This window comes from Phalacrocorax carbo, chromosome 18, assembly GCF_963921805.1.
Source record: "Phalacrocorax carbo chromosome 18, bPhaCar2.1, whole genome shotgun sequence".
In the NCBI taxonomy this organism is placed as follows: Eukaryota; Metazoa; Chordata; class Aves; order Suliformes; family Phalacrocoracidae; genus Phalacrocorax; species Phalacrocorax carbo.
In genome coordinates this window covers 249,811-276,878 of record NC_087530.1, presented here as the reverse complement: position 1 = coordinate 276,878, position 27,068 = coordinate 249,811, and the positions used below count along the sequence as shown (strand labels likewise).

Below are 27,068 nucleotides of genomic sequence, written 5' to 3'. Positions count from 1 at the left end.
TATGAGAGATTCATATATTCCTTGCTATGTTTACAACTACTATGTTAAAACATCCAACAGTTGTTTTCTTTTCAGACAGATCTTCAAAGTTTAAAAAAAAGAGGAAAAAATCATGAGATTGGCATGGCTGTGGTCTGGACTGGGAAGCTTTTAGCCAGTGTGATCTAAGAGAAAAATAGTCACATTGTTTTGAGAATTCATGGGTGCAGTGACTAGCTATAGCTTTTTCCTGTCTTCATGATATAGGTGATCTTTTAGGTTGTATCTGTATGTTATAGAAAGGACAAAGACGAGTATGTTCTCTTACAATCTACAGATTTCACTGAGTGGTGGAGGTTTGTTTTGTTGTATTTCTTGGGGAATATAACACTGGGGATAATGCTGAAAACTGTAATATAACAGTTTCATGAAAGAACTTTTATGAAAATATGAGTAACGAGCTGTCTTCTTAAGTAACTGAAATCTGGTGAGATAGCTTTTTGTCTGAATGCTGTAGATGGGCCCCCACTGTTTAGTTCCTAATGTGCAGATAATGTATTAGTTAACAGAATTTTCTTTATTGTTCTGAAAAAGGTAGAGATACTTCGAAAAGTCAGAAGAGTAACCTGAGTTTTTAAGAGATTTACAGTCGCAGCACTATTTCTACAGTACTTTTTGAAATTAAGGAGTACAGGAGAACTTGAAGCTGTTAGAACTCTTCTCCATTGTGCTGCAGTTCTCTCCTGCTATATAAACTCCCCTGATGGGCTTTTGCGAATGATAGGAAAATGTTTTCTATGTGGTTTTTAGGCAGCGTAGTATTGTCAGAGATGTACTTCATTGGGGACTGATGAAACAAGAATGTTAACTGAAAGGATTAGAAATAATTAGACAAATGGGAAAAACTGACCTTTCAGAGTTTATAGTAGTGAAATGGTGGATCTAGTGCAAACTGAATTCTGTTGTGTGAATTTGGAAAACAAAATAGGCGTAGTGAAATTTTGCAAATCTGATTTTTGCCAATATACTTGCCAATAATTTACTTCACTGTGTAAGTTCCAAATTCCCTGTGTTTAATTGTTTTTGATGTGCCCTGCGTTTGTTTAAAATTATTTTATGCAAATTTTATGCAAAAAATGCCACATTAAACATTGGGAAGTGGGTTTTGGTTTTTCTTGTTTGGTTGGTTGGGTGTTTTTTTCCCTTTTCTAGAGGGCTTATCTGACCAAGCCTTAGCTAAATTATGATATTGTCTTGCTTCAGTAGTCCACACTGAGCCAAGCAAAGTTCCAATTGTTAAATACCTTTCTTGAATAGAATCTGCATAGTAACAGAGACACCTTTCTCCAATGCCTTTAACTTCAGTAAATCTGTATGTTTAAAACAGTGCCCTACAATACTTCTGCAAATTATTTTATTATGATGTAAATATGACTTTTTAAATATGATAGGAACTAACTAATTAGGTACAACTGAGCATATTTTCTTGTTCATTTGGACCTTGTTTTCTGCATCCTTTCTTCTCCCTCCTTCTCACCCTTAACTGGTTTGAATGTGTGAGATACCCTTAGTTCTTTGTCAGCCGGCTGAGCCACAATTCTTGTTGTGAACATCTCTTGGCCAATGATACACCACCACAGTCTTCGTCTCATCCATTTTCTAATGTATTCTGTTCTCCAACTTTTTTTTTTTTTGCTAATTAACTTGTTAAACCTAGTGTAGTGTGTAGATACACCAGGCTTTCTTGTTCTGTGCACGCTGCCCTATCACCTAAAATCCTGGTTCTTGCCTCTTTTATAAGGCTTTTGACAGTTTCCCACAATCCTCAGTGACTAACTTGTGGTTTGGTATGGACTAGATAAGTGGATACCGAAGTGGACTGAAAACTGGCTAGACTGCTGGGCTCAAAGTGTTGTAATGAGCAGCGTGAAGTCCAGCTGGATACCATTGGCCAGCAGCATGCCTCAGGGCTCAATAGTGAGTCTGATATTGTTTAATACCTTCATTAATGACCGGAACAATGAAACATAGTGTTCCCTCAGCACATTTGCAGGTGATACAAAACTGAAAGGAGAGTTTGATAGACCCGACAATTTTTCTGCCATTCAAGGGGACTTCAACAGGCTGGAGAAATGGGCGGACAGGAACTGCAGGAAGTTCACTACAGGGAATTGCCAGGTCCTGCATCTGGGGAGGGGTAACGCTATGTACCAGTATAGGCTGAGGGGCTGACTGGCTGGAAAGCGAGCGAGTCTGAAAAGGACCTGGTAGGTGTCAAGCTAAGGTGGCCAACAGCACCCTGGGTTGCATTAGGAAGAGCGAAGCTATCAGGTCAAGAGGAGGTGATTCTTCCCTCTACTTGGCACCAGTGAGGCCACATCTAGAATACTGTGTCCAGTTCTGAGCTTTCCAGTACAAGACATGAGCATACTGGAGTGAGCCTAGCAAAGGACCACAGAGATGCTTAAGGGACTGGACCATCTGTCACGAGGAGAGTCTGAGGGAGCTGAGGTTTAGCCAATAGAGGAGAAGGTTTAGTGGGGAAATATCAGTGTCTAAAAATGTGACTGGAAGCTGTAAAGCAAATGGAACTAGACTGTTCTCACTGGTATCTAGTGAATGGACAAGAGGCAACGAGCACAAACGGAAATACAAGAAGTTCCACTTAAGGGAAAAAAAAAAAAATTTCTATGGTGAACGTGGTCAAACACTGGAACAGGTTGCCCAGAGAGATTGTGAAGTCTCCAACCTTGGAGATATTAAAAGCTTCGCTGGATAATGCTCTGAGCAGCCTGCCCTTGATGAGCATGCTTTGAGCAGGGGAGTTGGACTAGATGATCTCCAAAGGTCTCTTCCATCCTCAACTACTGTGTGTGACAAGTACTGCATGTCAGTCAAATGCTTTATTTTCTGGAACTTCAAGACTACAGATTGTAGAAAATCTCAGGATACTTCTTAGGTAGATAATTCAGCCTCTTCAGATCCAGGCAACTTGAGCACTCAGTCAGTTTCTCTGTATCTCATTTCTCTTCCTCAGAAAAGAGAAAGAGGCATCTTGAGCTTTTGAGAGAAGTGACTGTTTTTAGATTAAGACTTTAAATTAAAATTTCTTTGTAAAACAGACCAGAGGGTTGGGTTGGTTGTTTTTTTATTGCTTTGGTTTGGGTCTACCCTACATCTATGTCTGTCCTTCACTCATTTTTAGATGAGAATTTGATGGTTTCTTGTGATGCTAGTTGCAGTTTTCCTCTAGCTAATGACTGTTTCTCGGTGGTATTTTAATGTGATGCTTATTTTCCTTACAGGTTAACTACTCAAGCCCACTGTTATATAGTCCGTCCTTCACCTTTCACTGAAAATAGCATCTGCAAGTGCTATCACATTAGCTGAAGGTGTGTGTGAAGTCCCTATGATCAAGCATTCTTTAAAAGGCTTTTTCTTCCTCATATTCTTTTCCAGGGAGGAGGGGTGTAGCACAGCTAATCTTATTTAAGAATTTAGCTTGCCTAAGTTCTTTTCTCAGATGCGGTATCTCCAGGGTTAAAACAGGTCTTCATACACTGACTTTTGTGCATAATCTTTTTTTCATTACATGGACAAGACTTTAGGTAAATCACTCACCTTTTAGGTAGAAAGGTTAAGGAATATAGTTATTTTAACAAAAGACAGTCAGCCTGGACGTGGGTTTAAAGCCTGTCATGAGTGTATACTATGGAGATGTATCTGTAGCCATATATCCTGCTACAGAAAAGCACCTGTAATAGCTCATTCCTGAGATCTGCAGAATGGATACCTAAAGTTCTGTGCATTCCTTCTCCAAGCCAAGCACGAAGCAGCACTTGGAAGAGTATCTTGCATTTGCTGTCTTCATAAGGCTTCTGATAGTCCTTGTCATGCAACCTGTGAGTGTAGGGAGGTAATGTTCATAGTGACTCATGTTTTAAAAGTGGGCAAACACTCCAGAGAAGTTAATTGCCGGCAGCGTGAAGTTCTTCCAAAATAATACACATATGGCTAATGCATTGTTTGTTTTCCTACCCCTGTACCTTACTCTGTGGGTTATATGTTGTGCTCTACCTGGATGTGCTGTGGTGGCGTGTTACCAAAGGAGTGCAAGAAGAGGGTGGAGTATGACTGTGACCTAAGGATATTGCTATGCTAAAGTATTTCCAGGAAGTTTTGATTATTTAAGTATAGACATACAGTAAGTTGGATGTGCATACACACCACGCACACTGAAGAACTCGTGACTCTTCCAAGGTAGGCGTCAATCTGCTGTGTTTTTTTTCTGACAAAACTAGTGGTTAGTTGTGGATGTCAGCAGGAATCTTACTGTCTTAATGGTACAGTCCTAATCATTAAGAGGACTGTGGCCAGGCTGTAGAGCCAGTAGGTGCACTTAATATTTCTTACCTAAAACTTAATAGTTTCCAGAGTCCAGTAGGTAAACCAGTGGAAGATAAAGCTTGAATAATGTTTGAAAATTTAGGGGTTTTCATATGACCTATAAAAAGTTCTTCCTCCTTGGCATGTGTGGAAATTTAGTGTTTTTCTCAGCTGAAAATTGCTTTGTTTTTGATGTTGCAATATTTATACACTTCACACACATTAATAGTTGCATATCAGTTGATTTGAGTTGTGAGGCAGAGTGGTGTGAAATTAAGTAATTATTCTTTGCTTTGAAACTGAACTAAAACTGGATGAAATCTGAACATGTCAAAATAACATTTGTTGCTTTATTAAAGGATTACAATATTACAGGGGTAATCTAATATATTAAAAACCCTACTTTCAGTTATATACAACACATGCTACATGACACGTCAGTTTAATGCACATCATACTGTTGTAAAGAAGTGATGAGGTAATAAGGGAAGGAGTGTGCAAGCACATGCACACAAACGCACATTAAGTGTATTACGGACTTACTGAAAAGCGTATTGAACTTCTAGAGGCTTTTGCTCTCCCTCTTATATACATTCTTTCACATATTTTTTTGTAGTAGTTGCAGTTTTGAAATGGGTGTTGTAACAATCTGATTTAGAAACCTACCTCAGAAGATTATTAGAATTATCCCAGTCAGCATTTCATAGTTGTGACTGACCTCTAAATACAGATGAGTAAATCTATTTAATAATTTGACAGTAATACGTTATAATTGTGAAATATGGTAAATTTAACTTCTCTTGGCTACAGATAACTTCATATAATTTTCATCTACTGGCTAAGGATATCAAATAGCTTATGTACTGGTATCCATCATTTGCCTGCAAAGTTGGATAGTCCCTTTAATTTATATCCAGCCATTTCTGATTACAGAGGCTACAAAGAAGCTAATAACTGAAGTCAGGTACAAAATACTGTGACAGTTGTGGTGTAATACAACTTGTTGGCTATACATCATATTACATCTGTTGTAAATTTGGATGAATTTCCATATGCAAGTAGCTACTTCATTTTGGTAAGAAAAATCATTAGTGTTTTTAATCTAAAATATTTCAATCAAAGTTGAATTCTGATTTATAGGAGCAGATAATTAAAATGCTCAAAGTGGAGAGACTGGATTTATCACGACATGGTTTGAGTATCTGCTCTCAAAATCAAATTATATAGTACTAACTTTATTCATGGCAGTTAACAAAGATTAAATTAGAATAATCACACTAATGTACATATACCAGCTACACAGTTCAAAGGATATGATTTCCTGTGTCAAATGATTGCTCATAATAATAATAATAAAACTCTTACTGTACAGTTCGTAATATTTCCTGTATTTGAGAATATTTATACATAATATAACACACAAATATTTAAATGTTGTGGCAGTATTTTTACCATCCAAACTTAATTTACAGGGAATAAAAACTAAAGTTTATCTACAGTCCATCTACACTGCCAGTTCTAAAAGGCTTAATATAACTACTTTTATTACCAAGAGGTGTTCTGAATGTTATGTCATTTCAGTTCCTTTTTTTTTTCTTCAGCTATTTTTTCCTGGAATGATTCTTGAAAATACAATATACAAGCCCTCACATCTTAGCAATAAATGTACAATATCTTACATTCCTCATTTCTGAAAAGATAATCCCAGATAATAATACAGCTTTATGTGATTTTTAGAACAAGGAAGCAAACCAAGGGAAGAATTATTTCAGTGGAATGTGTTGGGGTTAGGTCTTATCATCATAACAACTTTCTTTAGTGAATATGATCCCCCCCGGAATTCAGCCCAGTAAACACCATCCTGATATCGGCTGCGGTAGTGTCCTCCACGATACCACACTCCATTGAGATTTGAATGAGCACATGCATTGTACCACCATCCTCCCTTCTGGTAGTGAGCACAGTTACCTGCAAAAGAAGGCTCCAATTCAGTCTTGGGAGCAAATGAAAAACCTTACAGCAAGCAAGCAAGCTAAGCACAAACTAATTTTTTTTGAAACTGTGTTTAACATGTAGATACCATGTGGTCCAAGGTGAATTTAAGCTTCTTTGGGAAGCAGCTCTGTAGTTAGGTTCTACAGATAGACTCATTAGTGGTACTCTCCCTTGCTGGAAAATTTGTCTGCATTGCTGTCTCAAATAACGCCCCATGGCATATTTTACAGACCCTTATTTAGTGTAAATGACAAATATTTCCATGAATGTATAAGACTTAACCCATCAGTTTGTGCCTCTTAAGTTACTAATCAACAAATCTCTAAAAATGTAATCTCTTTTTTTTGTATCTGTATCACCATAAGTATTTTTCCTTTTAAAAAAACAAAAGAAAAAAAAAAGGGGGGGGGGGGGAATGGGGGGCTGGCAGGGCGCAAAAAGAGCAAGGTAACTGAAGGGGACCTTGTACCTGTGTATACATCATGGTCTCGGTCCAGCGTGGTGAACTGTTTACCGTTGTGCCAAGTGAAAGAATCTCCTGCATTGCCATTGTAGCGTCCCAGTCTCAACTTGTAATATTCACTTTCTGGCTCCAGTCTGAAGCTAGCGTACTCAGCAAAGACTTTTCGACCTGACCAGTCTTCCATTGTTATGAGCAGTTTGTAGTTGCCTTGATTTGTTAACCAGTAAATATTTTCTAATCCGAGCCAATATTCTCCATCTATATTACCAAATCCTTGCTGTAAAGGAAGAAAGAGAAGCATATTAATGTCATGCACCTGTTTTAGAGGTAAATCTGAGTGTATTCTTAAGTGGAAAGCCACAGTAACTTATTTTATAGAGACTTTCTTTTCTGGAAGGGTAAGCACACAAGTTCCTTTAAGTAAGTTGTTGATCGGGCTCTAAAATCACCCTTTAAATTAACTTTACCAGTAATTTTTATTGGATAGAAACATTAAACTGCTCACTTGTCCTAACCTTGTATGTCTCCCAGTTCCTGAAAAAGTTGACAGAGCCATCCAGCCGCCTCTGAATGACTGTCCAGCCACCAGGGTCGTGCCGTTGATCACACCAGACCTGCATAAGCCGGTTTGTGTTTTCTGGTTTTACAAGATAGATGGAGCTTGTATCGTGGCCATCTTCTAATGCTTGTAGGCAGTCTCTCCAGGGCCCTGTGTCAAGACAGAAGGACTGTGACTCAAAATGCAGTTGAGCATACCTTCAGTGCAGGGCGGTATTTGAATTGGTAGCTTTTTTACAGTAGATTTGCTCTGCTGAGTAGTGGGTTTAGTTTTCCTCTTACTGACGGTACAGTGTCCACTAAGCGTTTTCAAATATCCATTTGTTGTAACTTTATTTCTGGAATGTTTCACAATGAATTACTGGTAAAGGTAGGTTGGGGTTTTTTGGTTTTGGTTTTTTTAATTCTATTTTATTTAAGGCAGCTGCGCTTATAACATTGATTACATCTTCAAAGAAACTAAATATGAATGACTCCATAGATAAGTATTAATATTAATTTCCTTTAGAAGACAAAATGGTAAGTTTGATTTCATTTCTGTCTTTTGAGAAATTCAGCTTTTTAGATCCCCAAAAACAGCATTGGCACAGACATTAACAATGGGACCGGCAACATAAATAAAGAATGTAGGTGTTACTCTTGTCACCTTAATAAATGATAATACAAAATAGGAATCAAGATTTGTAACATGAAGTGCCCACTTATACAGCGAGCTAAATTGTAGATAAATGAGAAGACTTCTAAAATACTTCTGCATTTACAGAAATTACGGATGATGCTCTCCTATTTTCAGAAGGAGAATGCAATTTTTTCCTTAAGTTTAGTAGCGTCAATAAAGAGCTTACTTTCAAAGAAAGTATCTTACATTCATGATTTTTAAAGAAATTTTGTCCAATGGGAAGACAGACTCCATTTTAATGAATCTGAGAAATTTAGATATAAACAATTTAGGAGTCCGTGTTGATATCTGCAGATAGGCTCCCCCAGCGGCTTTTCTGCTAGCCTTACGTCACCTAATCGGAAGAGTGAAGTCAACAAGAATCCTGAGGATTAGAGACCCCTGTCTGATTGATATATATTTTTTTTAAATTTTGTTTTCTGTATTCTGCACACTGAAGGAGGAAGGCTTGTCAGATCTTCTCATGACGAGTCTTACTGAAGCATATGTTGCTATCAAGAGCAATTTATCTTTTAAATTATTTCAGTTCATCTGCTCTTTTTCATAATTCGTTGTCCAGCACTGATAATAGTAGAGCTACCCTTGTATTCAATAAATGAGTTAGTAATAAATTTGTTTTATAGAAGCAACCTCTGTTTTGGGAGGTTGGAGTGGTTTTGATATTTTTAACTTGATAATCAAAAAGGAGGAGGCAATCCAAGTTTTTGGTCTGTGGCCACACTGTATTGTTCTAGTTTCCTTAGTCACGTTCACAGACTGTACCTAGGGTGCTCCTTCTGAGCCCCTTCTCCATTTCTGTTGTGGCTAACTGTTCAGATTTCTGGCCATGTAGAGGTAGATGCAGTATGCTGTGACACAGTTGCATGGCTTATTATGAGAGGTGGAAGAAGACAAATGTAATGAATGCTAGTAATTTAAATAGCTCTTCTTTATTTTATCACAGTGTGTATGTAGTGGCGCTTATTAAAAACAAAAAGGAATGTGTCAGTTCAAAGTCATTATTGAAGGAACTCCTAAAATAGTCAGTCACTGATCTTTTGATCCTGTCTTCATAAAAACAATGTATATAGCAGTATATGATATAGTATTTACAGCTTTCCAATCTTGCAGTTTCTTTGTAGGCCACGTGGCAACAGTGCTCTGCTGCACACGATTATTTTCTCTGAAAGTGCTTTAAGATGAAGATGAACTATTAGAAATACTTAAAAGCAGAGTTTGCTACTACTTTTCCATGACAGGTGTTTTTTTGTCAGATACTAACTTTCCAAAATTTTGAGGGTGTGTAGTCTGAGATTTGTCATCATCCATCTTTTTATCTTTCCCTGTAAGCTTTTAGTTCCTAATGTGTTAGAAATCAGATTTATTATGCTTTTTTTTCCTTTTGCAAGTCATTCTTAAGATTTTAATGTGTCTTTATATTTAACCTGACATGTTCTTCTCTTATTTCCTCATTTGGTCATGACTTTAGCACTTTCAGTGATGCCATCTTTCTTTCATGGATGTATCGTTCTGAATAATATGTTATAATCTGTTATTTTGTGTCGTTTGTGTCTCCAAGTTTCTGATAGGCTGTTACATAAAATCTTCTTAAAAGCCCAACTTTCTAGTGCTTGTATCTTTTTGTTTGTTTGTTTAAGTGGTAATATTTGTGCAGAAGCATATACATGTTTGGCTTGGGCTCACATACATATATATATATATGGGCCTAATATTTCTGTGCCCTGTTTTTCAGATTATGTTTCAGCATTTCTTACTTGAATTTTGTCCACTGCTCCTATCCAAAGATTTTACTTGATGGTACAAAAACTGCATTACTTCACCTAAAGGACATATTAGTTTAAACCATATGATGCATTAAGCCCTAATTATCAGTATGAACATATATTGCCTGTCTTATGTTGTTATGTATGTTTATTTTTGTGTACTACTAATGCCTTTTTTTAAAAGTGTGTGCCATATAAAATGAGCATACACACCTTAGCATTACTGTTTGCTGTTGGTTATTTAACTATTTAACCTTACTTTTTATAATGCAGCATGGGGTTAAAACGTTTATGTGCAAGTTTTATCTGATAGCATGTAATAAACTGGTTTGTGGACATGTTTTTCTACAAATAATGTCTTCTATAACAATTGCACAAGAAAACATACATTTCATAGTTGGTATAACTGGCTGCTAAATGTTTTGTTCTCAGAAAAGATCTATTGATTTGTTGGGTAAGGATGATGAATCAAGTTCATTCAGTTTTCAAGTTCAGCTTTCATTTGTCTTGTGTTTAGTCATCTTCCAACGTTGCACTAGCAAATTTATTCAAAGCAGAACATTTTGATAAGCTATTCACGTAAGTCTGTTTTACACAGGGAACGTAGCAATGCTTCACACAATAGTGTTTGTCCTATTGTGTGTAGAATTCTACACTTCAATAAATTATTGTTTCAGACCTACTTGAATTATTGACCCTGTGGGCTAAACTTTTTGATGCTAGAAACTGCTTTTGGCATTGGCTTATTAAAACTTGTGGTTGTTAAGCATTAATGCATGCAAAGTTGTTGGGATTATTACCCAAACCTCTGCGTAATAATTCCAAGAAAGGATTATTTGTTAGTGTCACAGCTAAACCATTTTATCCTGAAGTCTTTTATTAGGTTTTTAGCTCTTTCAGGCAAGTCTATGGAGCAATGTTCCTAAATAGAAGTATAGGAAATTTTATTTGGAATTCATATTTTGCTTAGTAGAATGGAGTAAAATACAATTGTAGTTATTTTGGACAATCTCTGGTGTTGACATTAGGTGACTTACTGGCTATTTACTGATATTTATTTAAATTATTTTTTATTTTTCTGTAGAATTTCAGTGTTGTGTACATGTTCAGTATTTTCCTGACAGAAATAAACTTACCCAACTTATTCTTTCATGCATGAGTGGGAAAAAAGAATGCACAAATAAGAATTTTAGGTAAATGATATATGGATAAAATTGCTGATTCTCTACTCAGAATCAAAACAAAGTACTTTTTACATTTTCCTGTATTTTTGCAAATAACCAGCAACAAGAACATTGGGGTGGTTTTTATGCCTCATAAAATAAGACTTTCTGGGAAACATATGGATCAAAGCATGACACTACTCCTTGCAGAAAAATTAGTCTATTACAAAGTGGGCATCTCTAAAATTACTTCATGTCCAATGATGATGCCCACATTTTACAATGCATTCTTTCAGTTTATTTTCTCTAGAACATTTTATTATGAGACTGGGGTTCTTAAATTAATCTACATCATGTTTTTATGATTTACTGCCAATGTTAATGTTATGCAGTCATCAGCTTTTATCATCTTAGAGTCAATAGACTATGATGTCTCTGTTGAAATATCCAACACTTCAAATATTCCTAGTAGATTTCTACAAAACTCTATTCTAAGCCTTGCCTCTCAAATCTGGCACATTATTTTTTTGTTACTTGGCTAGTCGTTTTGGTTGTTTCAAAAATATTCATGTAGAAAAAAGGTGAGCACTTTATGATAAGTGATGTGTATAGAACTCTCTGTAAGTTGATTATATTAATTTCTGTGGCAGTTATTATGCTCTCCGATTCTGGTTCCTGGGTTTTTTTGACTGAGGTAAATGCAACTGTGCCAGTCACCCAGTCATATCGTTGGTTGGCCAGCAATAACAGGTATTGGGGGGGGAGGAAAAAAACAACATAAAAAAAACAACTGGGCAGCAATTGTGTAAACTTCCTCTAGTGTATATGCTGCTGTAAGAACAACTGTCCTTTTCTCGTATTAGATCTGTCTTGTAATTAATGCTTTTATAATAATAGTGTAAATCTTCTGAAGTATTAGCTTTACAAACAAGGGTCATCTTATCTTCCCTTGAAAAAGTGAGAGCATCCTGGCTTTCAAATAGGTGGGTTTGGTAAAATCACCTAGTCAAACAGACCTTTGAGGAGTAGAACCTTTGTCATGTGAAAAGTGCCTGTTTACTGCCACAAGCACGTTTAACTACAAAAATACTTTTGCGGTATTGGATGTATAGGATGGAGACACAGCTGTATAATGAAGAGACCACACGTTTATGCTATATAAAGACCAGAATAGGGTTTGATAACTGATTGTGTGAGGTGTATTATATTGCTTTGGGCTTGCACTCATCCGTGCCAAGCTGAAGAATGTGAAGTAAGTTTTTAAAATTGTGTCTATAATTTTGCTAACCCAAACCACATGATTACTCTTCCCAACCCTGTCTTTGTCTTGCATCTCCTTAATTTCAGTATTCCACAGTCATTAATTCTGTTTGGATTCTTAATCATATTTTATTTCTTGACCTTACTTTGAACATATCTTACTTTGAAGATATCTTCAGCTAGATCGGGTTGCTCAGAGCCCCGTCCAACCTGACCTTGAATGTTTCTAAGGATGGGGCATCGACCACCTCTCTGGGTACCCTGTGCCGGTGTTTCACCACCCTCCTCGTAAAAAATTTCTTCCTTATACCTGGTCTGAATGTAGGCTCTCTTAGGACAAGGGGCAATGGTTTTAAACTATCATGAGTCTGTCCCCATCTTTCTTATAAGCCCCCTTTAAGTACTAAAAGGCCACAATAAGGTCTCCCTGCAGCCTTCTCTTCTCCAGGCTGAACAATCCCAACTCTCCCAGCCCGTCCTCATAGCGAGAGGTTCCAGCCCTCGGATCATCTTTGTGGCCTGCTCCTGGACCTGCCTCAACAGGTCCATGTAACTGTTCTCATGAATTAGAGATTAACCTAATACTGCTTTGCAGTGATATTTTCACACTGCATAATGTTTTACAGAAATGAGATGTCATGTTTCAAGCTCTTAATGTGTCTTTTATGGATTTGGAGAGACTCAGTAATCATACATAGTGCTTCATGGGGAACTGGAGGCTTGGATCCATGTAGCTTTTAATTAATTTAAATTTTTTAATACAAATGAAAAGGAAAACCAGATTGTTTAAAAAAGTGAAGTAACTTAAGTGTCACTTTCTGTGCAGTTTCTGTACATAATTAAATGTTGTTTGGTTTCTGACACTTCTTGCCTACCTCTTCCAGTGAGTTACCAGCTGCCAGCTATCTGTTAGGTGAAGATACAGCAGATGAAAAATATATAGCAAGTTTTTGGAATTTGTTAGGATAGGTTTTTCATAGATACCTAAAATAGAGAAAGAAAAAAAACCAAACCACCACTGGATGTATTAGACTCAACCCTAGTAAGTAGGGAAGAACTGATTGAAAATGTGCAATGGAAAGCAGTGTAGGTGATCTTGATCATGAAATAATGGAGGCCACAGTTCATAAGAAAGGAGAGTGAGCAGCAAAACAAAGAAAATGAACTTCAATATAACACTTCAGCACATTCAGAGAGTGTGCAGAGAAGATGCTTTAGACAGCCCAAGCAAAGAGTTTGTCAAAGTCTCTGAGGGCATTGCAATGGATTTTGCTGTTGTAGATGGCAGCTTGGGAAGATGGTAACAAACTGGCCTGGCTACATCATGAACTCTCCAGTAGCTTTGAAAATATGAAGAAAGCTCAGACAAGTAGATGTTAGCTCAAAGTATTAGGCGTGACTGGTTGTTTGTGGGGTTCGTTTGTTTGTTTTTAACAAAACAACCGAAAAAGCCCCCAAAAAACCTGCAGTGTGGACAAAATGTACAAAATGAAATAAAGCTACTGAGAGTAGTAAAATTGTAGTAAGTCTGTGATGGAGGGAAAATATTGGTCTGCTACTTTGAGGAAGGAGAGCTGTCAACGGATTGAACTGAGAAGGCATTTAATATTTTTCTTCCACTTTGCTTTGATTTTCATTGCACAGGTTGGCTATGGTCAGGTGGTTAGTACAGCCAGGAGCTTTGGCAAAGACTGAGAACTCAAGAAACAGTACAGAAAGGCTTGGATAAAATATAGGTGGATTTTTGTCCAGTCGCTGGGCAGTTGTCATGGTGGGTTTGTTTGGTTTGTGGGATGTTGGTTGTGGCTATGGAGGGGGGGGTGTGTGTGTTTGTGGGTTTTTCCTAGCTCATTCCAGACACTTGGCTGAAGCATCATTTACTCATTCACAGCATTAACTGTGGGGGAGGATTTTGTCTGAGGTGTGCTTTGAGTGGAGAGAACATTCTGGGGAGGAGGAAAGATATTACATGTTCCTTGCCCAAAAAGAAAGGTGGGGAGAGGGGAGGAGGAAACCCTGGAAATGAAAGATTAACTAGCTTAACTTCAGTTGTTGGAAATTTGCTTGAACAAATAGAACTGCTGCAAAAGAGACAAAAAGAGAGAAATCAGTATTAGAATGGATTTGTGCAGAAGAAACGTGAAACTTCTTTTTCTGATAAATTATGCAGATAGGGAGAAGTGGGAGATGTCAAATCTTGTCTTAGAATCATGGACTCTGGAAGGGACCTCCGGAGATCAACATGAAAAACAGCTGGATAAGCAGCACTTCCTCAGGTGAAGATATAGGGGTTCTACAGGGTCGCAAGTTGGTCATGAGTCAATGTTTTACTTTGCAAAGAGGAAAATTATGTATGAGGATAGATCAACAAAAGTTCTGCGCGCATGAAGTAACGTTTCTGTTCTGCTGTGTGACAGTGAAGCCTCAGCTCCAGTTTGGGTACTTAAAAGCTCAAGAAGGATGTGGACCATTTAACAAGTTTTCAGAAGAGTGTAACAGGAATGGGAAAGGTCTCAAAAGAATGCTTGAAATATTTGACTTAGAGAAAGATAGGGAAATACTATACTAACCTACTTTGAGATCAAAGGCAAAATGTAATAATTAAAGAGGCTATCCTGTAGTGTGCTGCACCAACAAAATTGTAATAGATGTGATTTTCTCCTGATTTTTTTTTTTAATACACATAGAACATGAGAATCATTATATTTTTGGCTGAGATTCTGCATGCCACAATGCAAGCTTTGGTGAGTTCATCTCTGGCAATAGTGTGAAATAACTTCTTTGTAGCAAAGTGTGTTAGAGGCTGTGCTTTAGACTGAAACACCTGCTCAGGTTTCTTCCATTGTAGATATTTCCATGGAGAAATAAGTCTTTTGTTGTTGTTGTCTTTGGTTTTTTTTTTCCAAATGTGGCAGTTGCATTATTTGATAATTCTAGAGTTTGACAGTGTCATTTGGAATATGTTGCAGATAGTCTTGAAATATATTCTAAGTGCAGTTCATATGCCTTACTGTGTTTCAAGTCTTAGTTTCTAGTTTCAGATGTCTATGGGTCCCATCTCTTTTTTTCTGAAGCAAGTACGTGTTTCCCACACACTGAAGAACAGACTTCTCTTGTATGGGACACATACTGCTTGAATTATTTTTTTCAAATATGTGGGACCATAAGTGAAACTGGATTCTCTACCTGTCATTTCTTTATCATGTAAATTAATTGATCTCTAATGTGGTTTCAGATGTCTCTCATCTTGCTTATGGGACAACTCCTAAGACTGTTAATGAGGGCTGTGTAATATCCCTTCCTCCTGCCTTAGAGCACAAGCACCCTGTGTGAAGTACAGAGCTGATACATAATTCTTTTTAAGTTACACAGGCACAAAAATTATCACATGCTAGATCAACAAACTTGTAATAACCTCATAAATGTTTACACAAAAAGTGTTAAAACCTTTTAGATGTTGTGAATTACAGCAGTTCAGTCTTGGGCACAGGTAAATAAAATTCAGGTGATTGTTGATTAGTAAGATTTTTCTGCAGCTCTATCTCATACATTTCATAAATTGTGGGTTTGTCTTGGCAAAGTAACGAGAAAAATCTGTGGTGGGGCTACTGTGTCTGAATCTGTTAGACATTCAGAATTCTTTTTTTGCTGTCTTTCTGTGTTTGTACTACAAAATGTACATTAAAAATACACAAGATAGATACACAGACAACATCAGATCTAAGAAATCTCAATTAGTTCAAAATAATTCACTTGCATTTATTGCGCTAAATAAATACTGTCTGCATTTCTGATATTACAATTAAAATGTTGCCCACTGCATATTAGCATAAACTAATGTAATATATCAATAATATTACTTACCAGATGGTTTATCAGTTGAAGTCGGAATACTAGTAACTGCAGGCATGGTTGGTAAGGTAGGTGGCAGAACCTTTAAGTTCTGATCACTCTGAATCTCATTAGTAGATATCTGGTTAATTATGCGATTGTAAGTAGGAGGCTGGTACACTTTATTTGGTGGCTGTGGAGTCTGTGGCAGTGGCTTTATGGATGGCATTCTTTGACAGTGTTCTTCCAGTTGGGCAATTATTATTGACTGATTATTGGCAATTGACATCAAATGTTGGTACTTGTGCTCTAAGTCTTTGTATTTGTTAGCAAGCTGCAACATATCTGCAGTTTGGTTCAAAATTTTATTCTCAAGTTGAGAAAGTTCTAAGGCGTTGTCACGTTTTCGGATAATTTCATGTAATAACTGCATATAGAGTTGTGTGACACGAGAATTCATATTTCTGCTCTCTTTTCTTAAGAGTTTAACCTCATTAACAATCCCACCATCCACCTCTACCAGTTGCTGGAGAGTTTCTATTTGTCTCTTTTGTTTAAGAAGTTCATTGTTAAGTAGCTGTAATTCTTGTTTATTTACCCTGTTTTCAAGTAGAACTTCAGGCTCCTTAGAATTAACACAAATGGCACCTGTAACTCTCTGTTGAGGTACAATAAAGGTGTAAGTGCATTTGTCCTGTGTGTCACTGGAACGCTTATATCTGTTCATATAAATGAATTCTTGTTCTGTTTCCTCCTCATTGCCTTCAAATTCTTGTGTTTTGCTTGCAGTAGCTCCCACAAGAGCTATTAGCATTAAATAGATGAATTTTGTCATCATGATCCTCTGCTTCTGGTCAAATACTCTTCTGCAAAGAACTTCTTAAAATCTGTTTTAAAATAAATTTAACAGTAAGTTACAAATAAGAAATCAATGAAAACTTACAACTGATAATCTGTTCTAAAACTTAGGAAGTATTACATAGTAACTGGTATGTCTGTATATACATGAGATATTTTTCTTGTCCCGCATGAACTTCTGTTGGCTAAAGGAGACATCATGGGGAATAGTTGTATCATTCTATGGCCAGAACTGTAGTTACTAGTTGCCAGTTTATCTAAAGGCTGCCAAGAACGACAAGAAACTGAGTAATAAATACCAGGATTTGAAGAGTCCTTTCTCCCAGGCAAGTACCACAAAAGTTTCCAAGGTTTGTGTTTTCATTTAAATATGGATTACGTTTTAATTTCTTACAGTTACAAATAAAATATTTAAATGTAAACAGAATATAAGTTAGTATGTGCTGCTAAAAGTTCTAAAAATATCAAATAGCTCATTTGCAGTATTTTATAACTGCATGTATATTGCAGCAGATATAGCTTAGATGAAATGTAACAATTTTACTGTAGTCAGCAGAACTGAACCTCATAGTTTATGGAAAAGAAAAAAACCCCAACCCACTTACTCTACATTAGTCCTTAATAATTATGAATTAATAACCCTACTGCCCAAATATCATAGGCAGTAAAATGTGTTGTTGTTCAACTAAAATATTTATTGTGACTCACTGGAGACACTGTCTTTACACTGATCATTTCTGATCTGTGATCTACACTGATCAGCCAGATCATTTCACTTGGTAGTCCCTTCTTGGAAGGGGAAAAACACATGCATGTGTGCATGGGGGACGAAGATGACCCCCAGCTATTAAAATTAGTTACTAGCATTTATTGGCATACTGCAACAGTATCCTTTTGATGAAATTATGCCAACTTAATTCTTAGAGCAGATTCATATCAAAGCTGGAAACTTGAGGCCATCACAATCTCTTAAAAAATAAGTCAATACCAGGACTTCATAGGCAACAGCCGTCTTGGAAACATGAGCTTGGCATTGTCACTGCTGCCAGGAATGCCCTTGTCACAAATCACTTTATCAGCTGCTTGAAAAGCACTTTGCTATCGTGTATTTCTAACAGCTTTTTGTTGTTGAATTTTCATAGGCATGTGTATATATAACCTAGTTTTCTTAAAGAAAATGCAGTATGGAGCTTTTTCAGTGTATAAAGCCTGCTTGATATTTTTTTAAAACCAAGGTGGTGTTACCATCATATTTTTCTTGCTTATAAAACATTTCACATGGAATAACCATTCAGCATTTAAATAACTGTCACCTCACTGCTTGGTCATCTTTAGTACAATGATATTTTTTAAATGACATGAAATGATGATAGTAACAGCTGTGAGAAACTGGAATGAGTCCAGCTGAGTGCAACCAACGTGGATAGCTAGAGGCTGGCAGGCATATGATGTATGAGGAGCAGCAGAAAGAGCTAGGTTTGTTTAGCCTCCGGAAGAGAGGGTGAAGGAGACGTCTTACTGCTGTCTTCAGCTACTTAATTGGTGTTTGTAGAGAAGATGGATTCTTTTTGGAAGCACTTGGTGAAAGTATAACGGTCAATGGATATAAATTGTCTCAGGAAAAATTCACTTTGGGATTTAGAAAAAAAGAATTTCTCAATGAGGGTGACCAAGGACTGAAGCAGTCACCCAAAGAGGTAGTGGAATCTCCATTCCTGGAAATAAATCAAGTTTTGATTTAGGCAAGGCTCTGAGAAGCCTGATTTAATGTTGAAATTAGCCTTGCTTTGTAAGACAAAGGTGAGGTCCCATCCAGTCTGAACTGTTCTATGATTCTAGGCAGCTGCAGATAATGGTGGATGTACATGCTTAAATAATTATTCATACTGAGAAGAGATATGGTTGTCAGTCATTCACGTTTTTCTGTTTTTTTGAAATAAACCATAGAGGCTTCTGTAAATGATTCAAAACAAAAGTGACCAGGTTTGATCTTTCTTAACGTTTTTGGATATACATTTTTGCCTCAGCTTCTTATTTGGAATAAATTTGTTTTCATTTTGCAAACAGAAACGAATTGTGCTTTACAGAACTTGTCAAGGAACTTGAAAACTTGTCAGATAAAAGTTTGGAGTTTGACATCGTTCCTATAAGTAATGGAATGTTATCTGGAGCTGTGGAGAACAGGGAACATAAATTTACCCCAGACAGCTTTAACTTGCATAACCAGCATTTGCACAGCAGGTCACACTTGGAAACCCTGGCAGTTTTCCAGGCCTCATATTTCTGTACAGATGGACTCTTTTTTGCAAATGTCTCTCGCATATAGGTGTAAAATGGGTTTTATTTCACTGTTTGAATTGAAATACACCCACCCCACCCCCCAAAAAAACCTAATTATTGTGGCCACTGAAAAGAAGCTAATTTTTTCCTCAGAATTCACGTGTCTGTTACAGTATCTCATGTCTCTTAATTGAGCACAGGATTTGGGGTGCACATTCTTTCCCAGGCTGAAGAAATACAGAGCAACATACAACAGTTTGATTTTTGTCCAATTTTTTAAGAACTGTTTAAGAAAAAAATGGAACAGAATTCAGTAATCTCATCTTAATGTATCTGTTCAAACATCTTTCAAAACAGAACAGACTATTCCACTTGGAAGGGATCTACAGTGATCATCTAGTCCAACTGCCTGACTACTTCAGGGATGACCAAAAGTTAATGCATGTTATTAAGGGCATTGTCCAAATGCCTCTTACACACTGACAGGCTTGGGGCATCGACCACCTCTCCAGGAAGCCTGTTCCAGTGTTTGACCACTGTTTGCAGAAGTTAAGCCATCATGAATGACATCAGCATGATTAGAACGTGCTGAAATGCTTCTCTCTCATCTTGCCTGCATGTCACCTTTTCTAAGGTGTTCTTCCTATAAGAAAAAACACTGGAAGGAAAGGTGCATTGGTAAGAGAATGCTCCTGTACAAATAGAAACAAGAACCATACTGTCTTCAGATGTCCTTTTTCCTGCAGTCTGTTTAAGAAGTGATCTCTTAAGTCTTGTATTGTCTGTACTTGTTCAGTTAAAAGAAATTCTTCAGAATAAGGCCCATTAGTTGCATATTGTGATGGACTACATAACATAAATGGCATTTCTCCTTCTCTGCAGCTGGATTCAAATGAAGCTCACAACCAACATGCTTTTGGGGAGAAAAAAGTTCGCTGGAGAAAGTGGGGGGGGGGGGGAGCCACAGAAACAATCTTAAGGACTGATTTAATGCTTTTTAATATCTTCCTCTCCTTTTTGAGTAGGAGAACATCAGATTCTGAGCACATCAGAATTCCTTCCCATGACGAGAAAGGTCTTTTATTTGATGTCTAGCATGGTAGCTTTCAGTTTTCTTCTGTTTGCACTTTTGCCAGGTAATTGGTAATACTCTTTGTACCGAACCAGTGCCATTGCTTGCCGATCATTCAGTTCTTCCTGTTGCTCTGGCTCGGCCCCCCTCTTCCTCTCTCCCTCTCCCAGTAGCTCTTTTGCAGTGGACGGGGAGGGAGCTATATTGCTGGGGCCATATTTGTCCCCAGTGCAAAATTCTGCTTAGGTACCTGTAGACTTCTCAACCTTGCCACTGCACAAAACTGCATTATATAAAAGCATGCTTGCAGGTTTGGTGCAAATTTTTAATTACTGGAAATACAGCACGTCTGTCTCTTATCCTTGTGCACATTGACAAAAATTTAACAAGCATACAAACAAAAAATGAGAGAAGCACGCTTAAAAAGAAAGATGTGTTATTTTAATCAGATAGAACTTCTAGTTAGAAAAAGTATGGAAGTTTGAAGTAATTTCATTTCTAGATTCTGGCTGTTCAAGGCTTGTGTACTCAGAAAAGCACTTTTCGTGGGAGTTGAGTTGGGACAAAATTGCCCTACTGCAGATGCACTTAGAACCAGTTCTGCGTATGTGTACCCTTCTTGGTGTTATATATTACTTTATTCAGGCAAATTTTTTTCTGGTTTGTCTTTTGCCAGTATAACCGCCTCTGTATGAAAACTTTTGTCGGCATTGTTGTGTAGGTTATAGTCACAGTATTTTTCATACTCCCAGCCAGCATAAGTGCTTTGGTTAAACTCTCAGTTTGTAGACCAAATGTTGGCTTATCTATGTCTATAACTGGAAGTAGGTAATAAATTGGTTTGTTTGCTCATTCATTCTTTGCTCAACTGAGGATGTTCCCATGATCTGGTGAAAAAAAGAGGAAATAAACTTTCTGAAAGGGGTATCAGATACTTCAGCATTTGATTGTTTTTTCCTGTCACTGAAAGGGAAAAAACAAATAAAATATTTGGCTTTGCTTTGAAATATTTTTCTGTCAGGTACTCTGTCATGCTTATATGGGACTTTTGGTTAGTCACAATATATTACCTTTCAATTGTTACAAATATCTTGAAATTTATATGTGATATTTCAACAAGATATGAGTATTTTACCATCTAAAATTATACAGGTGTTTTACATCCTATAGTTTAATTGCTTTCATGATCCTGAAATGATAAAGCTAAAAATATTTCTATGTACAAACTGTTACTGTTTGGCAAATGTTCACTTCTTGTTTTTAATCAGCTTACCTTAAGAGGAAGCATTAAAGATAGCAATGTCAGCACTATGGCTTCTTGTTTTTAAGCTACTTATAACAAAATACACATTTCATCATGGATATTCCAACATGTATACCTCTCTTCATTATTTGTTGGCTCTGATGCCATGCTTAAGAGGATCTCATTTTTACAAAATAGACTGGTTAATTGTCTTTTTCAGGTTTTACAAAATATTTTACCTATCCTTGGGATTTTTGTGTACAAAAGATGACAAAGGTATGTTTCCATCAGATGAAAAATATGACTTGTAATAACATAGTGAAGTATCATTACGCTTACTTGAAAATGCTACCAGTGGCCTTTCAATGCTGTGGCTGTTTTTTGTTGGATGAAATTTGTTCACAAAATAGACATTTGCAGTATTACTCTGGAAAGAAAGGTGTTTATGAAAGCCTGAGTATATATAGTCAACACTGTTGCATCTAGATCTAAAGTGGTTTTTTGCAGTGTTGCGTCTTTCAGCCATTGAGAGGTTGGTATCTTATCTCTGGGAGTTCATATGATGTTCTTTCTACACCTACACTTTTCAGTGTTCTGCAAAAAAAAAAAAAAAAAAAAAGGCGCTGAGATTATAGGAAGACCAATGGATGGTAGCTGAGCACCGAACTTTATTATGCTTTACTTTGGATTGGAAGTCTGTTCAAGGAACTGTTTTGACGTTGAAGGAAGATATCACCTGTACTATAGTATTTTGGGGAAGTACAAAAGCAAAATAATGATCTGTGGAAAACCTAAACTAAGACAAATGTGGAAAATAATTGCCTGAATTTCATACCAGAATATAAGTTTTGTACCTTAAATTGCATTGGCTACTCCTACAGATAAGGAATGTAAAAGAACTCAGTAGGTAAAAGCAGAATTTCTTGCTGCTGTTCTTGTTTTTCTATCTATAGTCACTGTTATTAAGCCAGAGCGCTGTAGGTATCAAAGTGTGATGCACTGAGCTACATAAATGCAGCTTTTGTACAAGTGACATGTGGCACTGTGTCTACCCTTGGAGAATGCTTTACAGAGAAGGCAATTTTCTGTGCTAAAACTAGGACGTTACACAAGAGATTTCTGGGGACTTCAGTAACTTTGACTTGTGGCATAGTTGAATTTATTGCAAAAATAACCTAATTAAGAAAAAACACTACTAATTTGGTTTGAGGAGCTGATGCATCAGAACCTGGTATATGATGAAGATAGCAGGAATTCTCACTTCAGAAAGTTAGAGTAGATTTTTAGTGGCTTTTATGTTGCAGCTCAGGAGTAAGGAGGCCTTTTTAGTTTATCAGGCTTCATTTATGAAAATGACTAAACAAGATGAAGGAAGAGGTTTCCTATGACTTTTTACCTTTAAGCAGGAGTGCTCAGTAAGCTGTCAAAATAATATTCTGCAGTTAAGATTTATCTTTGGGATAACAACTGTTGTTTTTACAACAAACTGCTACCATTTTCTGTTATTGTCACTCAACCTCCTTAAAAAGGCTCCCGAAGTATTATACCCCTTAGAAAGTTAATTCCAGAATTTGGGGGGTTATTTTTATTATTTCACTCTATTTTTTGTACATGGTTTTATTTATGTGTCATTTTCTTTTTTTTTAAATCATTTTTTGGTAGTAAGTGACTTTCATCTCATTAAAGAGTGGATAGACAAGATCCAACAGTCACAATTTATTCCCATCCTTGTTAAATTTCTCTGACTCAAGGGCTTACAGTCCAGAGGCTGAATCTGTAAGAGTGTGTGCAGGTCTAACATGCCAGAATTGAATGCACCATAATTAAACTGATACTTCAGAGCCTTTTAGAAATACCTAGATAGGTGAAAACACACACGCACATATATATATAAAAGAAGGATGAGATACACACTTTTTGCGCAACACTGATATTTTCTGACAGTTCCCTGTAAAGTTGTTTTGACTTAGAAGAAAGGAGTAGCAGTGATATCCTACATACAGATGAGTTTGTTCTGCTGCACTAAGTTGCCCTGTTGCAAAATTCACTTCTGTGGGTTAATCAGTTCTTGTTTGCTGGCCATATTTAATATAATGAGGCTAGCAGTCATTTGATGGGCTGGCTTTTCCTACGTACCTACGTGCTACGGTACCTTTTGTGCAGATTCCTCGAGCATTTAGGCATATAAATGAAGGCATGTTGACAAAAGGCATAGTGTTAGCTACTACAGCATTTATTCTTGAAAAGATAAATTATTTTTTTTAATTTGATTGTGAATTCACATAGCTTGCTAATTGTTCTTTCTAAAGAATAAACATGAAAAAGTAGCAACAAATCTTCACTGATTCTTCGACACTTTTGTCTTTGATATTAAAAGGGGTTTTTAGGTTAGGGCAGTTTTACATTTTAATTGGACTGTAAAAGCAAAATGGAGCAAGGGTGTCAAAAATGTAAAATCCTACTGTAGATCAGAGGGTTTGGTTTTTTGCTAACAAATATTAGTTTTTGCTTCTGCAGGGTCCTTTGATAGTCAGTGTTTGTGGACTTACAGTTAGCTGGCATGTTCTAGGCACCAGGCCAGTAATATGATCTGGATTTCACAACACCATTGTGATAAGATAGATAAGCATGAATTTTCTGGAGCTGCTTGCTTTCTTACTCCCTGCCCCTCGGAGCTCATGCTCTGTTCTTACTCCTTCTCCCAGACATTCTCTTGCATGGAATTACATTAATCCATCCTCTCAAATTTTCAGGTAGCCTTCATATTTAATGTGATTTATTAATTTTTGCTCTTTTCTAAGGAGAGGGACATCTACTGATTCAGGTTTTGTTTTAGAATTAATTCATGTAGTTTGATTTTTAGAGGAAGAGTACTGCTGGGAAAAACCTGAACACTGATTTTTTGTTGTTGTTGTTTTGTAAAAGGAAACAGCAATTCACAGTGAAAATATAGCACAGAAGTTTGCGTGCCACATGTATTAGGAAAAGCTTTAAAGTTTTGTTTGAAGTTTTAAAGTAAATATAATAGGGGATAGGGAAGGCCTGACACATAATAGCATGCAGTTTCAGTTACGAAAACATGATATAAAACTAAGTTGGAAAATTTAACTCTAACTTAGAGGGGAGATGATTTGGGGTTTTTTGCCACTAGTTACTTGATTCCATTGTAAGCAGTGCCACACTGACAGAAAACAATGAATCGCTGTATATACTTTTATGATAATGCATTATATACTTGGCTTTTCTGTCCACTTAAAATTGTGGTGAAATTTTGACTCAAGCACTGCTGAATTCTTCTTAAAAGGAAATACTTCTTTCACTGAGGGGATTGGATGACTAAAGCAACACTTCAGAATGAGAGTACCTTAATTAGCTCTTGGAGAACGTTTGTTCTGAAATACTATCAAGTGCTGCAAACTTCAAAAGATTAGTTATCTTTTGCTGCCATGTAACTTTTTTTTCAAGTTTTGGCAAAAGATAGCTTTTTTTTTTTTTTTTTTTTTTTTTAGCTCCAAGATGTACAAATTTTCTTTCTGGATTACCAAGAATTTTAGCCATGTTGTTTGTGGATTGTTCTTTGTGCTTTAGTGAATTTGTCATAGATGTGGAATGTAATTATTGAGAGAGCACTGCTTTTGTTGTTACTTCCCTTAACAGCGGCCTCACCGTATTTTCACTTAATCCAATCACTACCAAAAAGTGCTCATACTGTGTGTGCTTATATGCGTGCATGCACATTGTACGGAACAGCCCTTAAAGAGATTCACATTTTAATAAATTACTCATTTTTCCCATGAAAAACAGTAGTTAGATCATATACTAAATATTTAATGCTTACAGAAAGGTACTCGTAAGTGCTAGGTTCTTTTTTTAAATGAGATTTTTGCAAAAACTTTCAAATATTTATCTTGTAGACTCTGTTAAAGTTCCAGGAACTCTTATATCCCCTTGATCAGACATGAGTATAAAAAAAGACTAAATGGAGCCTCCATAATTTTTAATACAGGTAGTCCTTTAGAAAAGTTATCATAGAAATCAGTATGTCGTCGAAAGTTTGTTGAAAGGAATATGGATTTTCAGCAAGTTTGAGGAAGCACGAAGCCCAAGGTTACATGCAGGAGTAAAGATTAAAAGAAGAGTTCGTATTCTTGAAAGTAATCGCAAGAAGTCTTTTCACTGCCTGGCATCATAAAATGCCTCAACTATTTTTACAACTATATTTTAGTTGTTGTTGGTTTTTTTTTTTTAAGGGAAAACCAGGCTTGCCGCTTTATATTAGGGAGCAGTAGTATCTTCGACAAGCTTACATTCACTCATGCGATAGTCCGGCTGGCTGGCTTTGCAAACCAGTCTTTGGACCCTGGACGTACAAAACCAGCTGCACACTTCAAACGCGATCCATCTGCGTTACCCATTCTTACCCTGTCTCCTTTGGCTTCTTTCTCCGGTCCTTCGCGTGCTTTTACCGAAGGTTTTCAGAACAGCTCATCCACGGGAGTTGAGACATCTCACTTAGCGGTTTCAGAAGTGTGACTCCTCGGTGACCCGAAGGCTACAGCTGGGTAGCTTTGTATGCTACAGCGGAGCGAGCAAGGAAGTGCCGAGGTGATGCGCAGCGCTCGTCCTTTCTCTTTTCGCTGCTGTTCAAGATTTTTCACAGCTTGGCTGCCCGAGCTAAGCCGCGCCTCGCCTCGCCCCGTGCTACTGCGGCGGCACAGCGGGACCGTCTCTCGGTGGAAGGGGGGAGCTCGGCATTCCGGGTTTGAAGAGAGGAACCCACCGCTCCGCGCGAGGCGGCGGCAGCCTCAGTTGAACTCCAGCTCCTTTGTGGTCGGCTTACAGCCTGGCGGGGAGGAAAAGGCTGACACGCTCTGGTTGGGCGAGCGCTCTTCCTCCTCCCACCGGCCCCGGGGACCCACCACGGCAGCCGCCCGCGGGCCCGCCGCAGGCCGCGGGGCCGGCCGGGGCCGCGGGGCCGGCGGGGCCCGCCCGCGCGCCGTGACCTCACGGCTGGCGGCGGGGGCGGGGCGCGCGGCGCGGGGGGACCCGCGCTTTGCTCGCGCCGCGCCGGGCCGGGGCGGGTCGCGGGCCGCGCGCCCCGCTGCGAACGGGGGGGCGCTCGGCCCGGCCCGCGCGTTGGGCCGCTGCTGGTGACTCGGCGCGCGCTCCGAGTCCGTTGCGTGTGGAAACGTTAGGAGGACGTTCTGGAGGCCGTGATTGAGGAATATGGGTTTGGGTTTTTTCGATCAAATGAGATGTGAAACCGCGGCAGCGCGTAGGGTTCCTCCACAAAATGTCGGGGGGCGGGGAAGGGGGGCGGCTTCCTGCCCTGCAGCCCTCACGGCGTGCCTTCTGGTGCAGAGAGATGGAGTGCTTGTCACGCAGACGCCGGAGTAGTCTCCGCTAGCTTTTACTGACGGGCCATCGGTAATGTTGAGAGGGACAGACACAGAGCGAGGCTGCCGTGCTCAGGGTAGCAGTCACGTTCTCTGCTTTTACCACTTCCTAGGTCATTTCTGTCAGGAAACGGTATGTTCC

General features: G+C 37.9%; 2 protein-coding genes across 5 annotated transcripts in view; one reads left to right on the top strand and one right to left on the bottom strand.

The window, feature by feature from the left end:
* Positions 1 to 27,068, top strand: part of RALGPS1 (Ral GEF with PH domain and SH3 binding motif 1) — a 152,648-nt gene that overhangs the window by 66,781 nt on the left and 58,799 nt on the right. The gene's annotated exons all lie outside the window — the stretch shown is intronic.
* ANGPTL2 (angiopoietin like 2) lies at positions 4,696 to 26,528 on the bottom strand. Its single transcript, XM_064468412.1, has 5 exons — positions 25,952 to 26,528; positions 16,111 to 16,964; positions 7,339 to 7,532; positions 6,830 to 7,100; positions 4,696 to 6,333 (listed from the first exon to the last, which is right to left on the bottom strand). The coding sequence occupies exons 2-5, from the start codon at positions 16,913 to 16,915 to the stop codon at positions 6,134 to 6,136; spliced, it is 1,470 nt and encodes a 489-aa protein (XP_064324482.1). The 5' UTR covers positions 16,916 to 16,964; positions 25,952 to 26,528; the 3' UTR covers positions 4,696 to 6,133.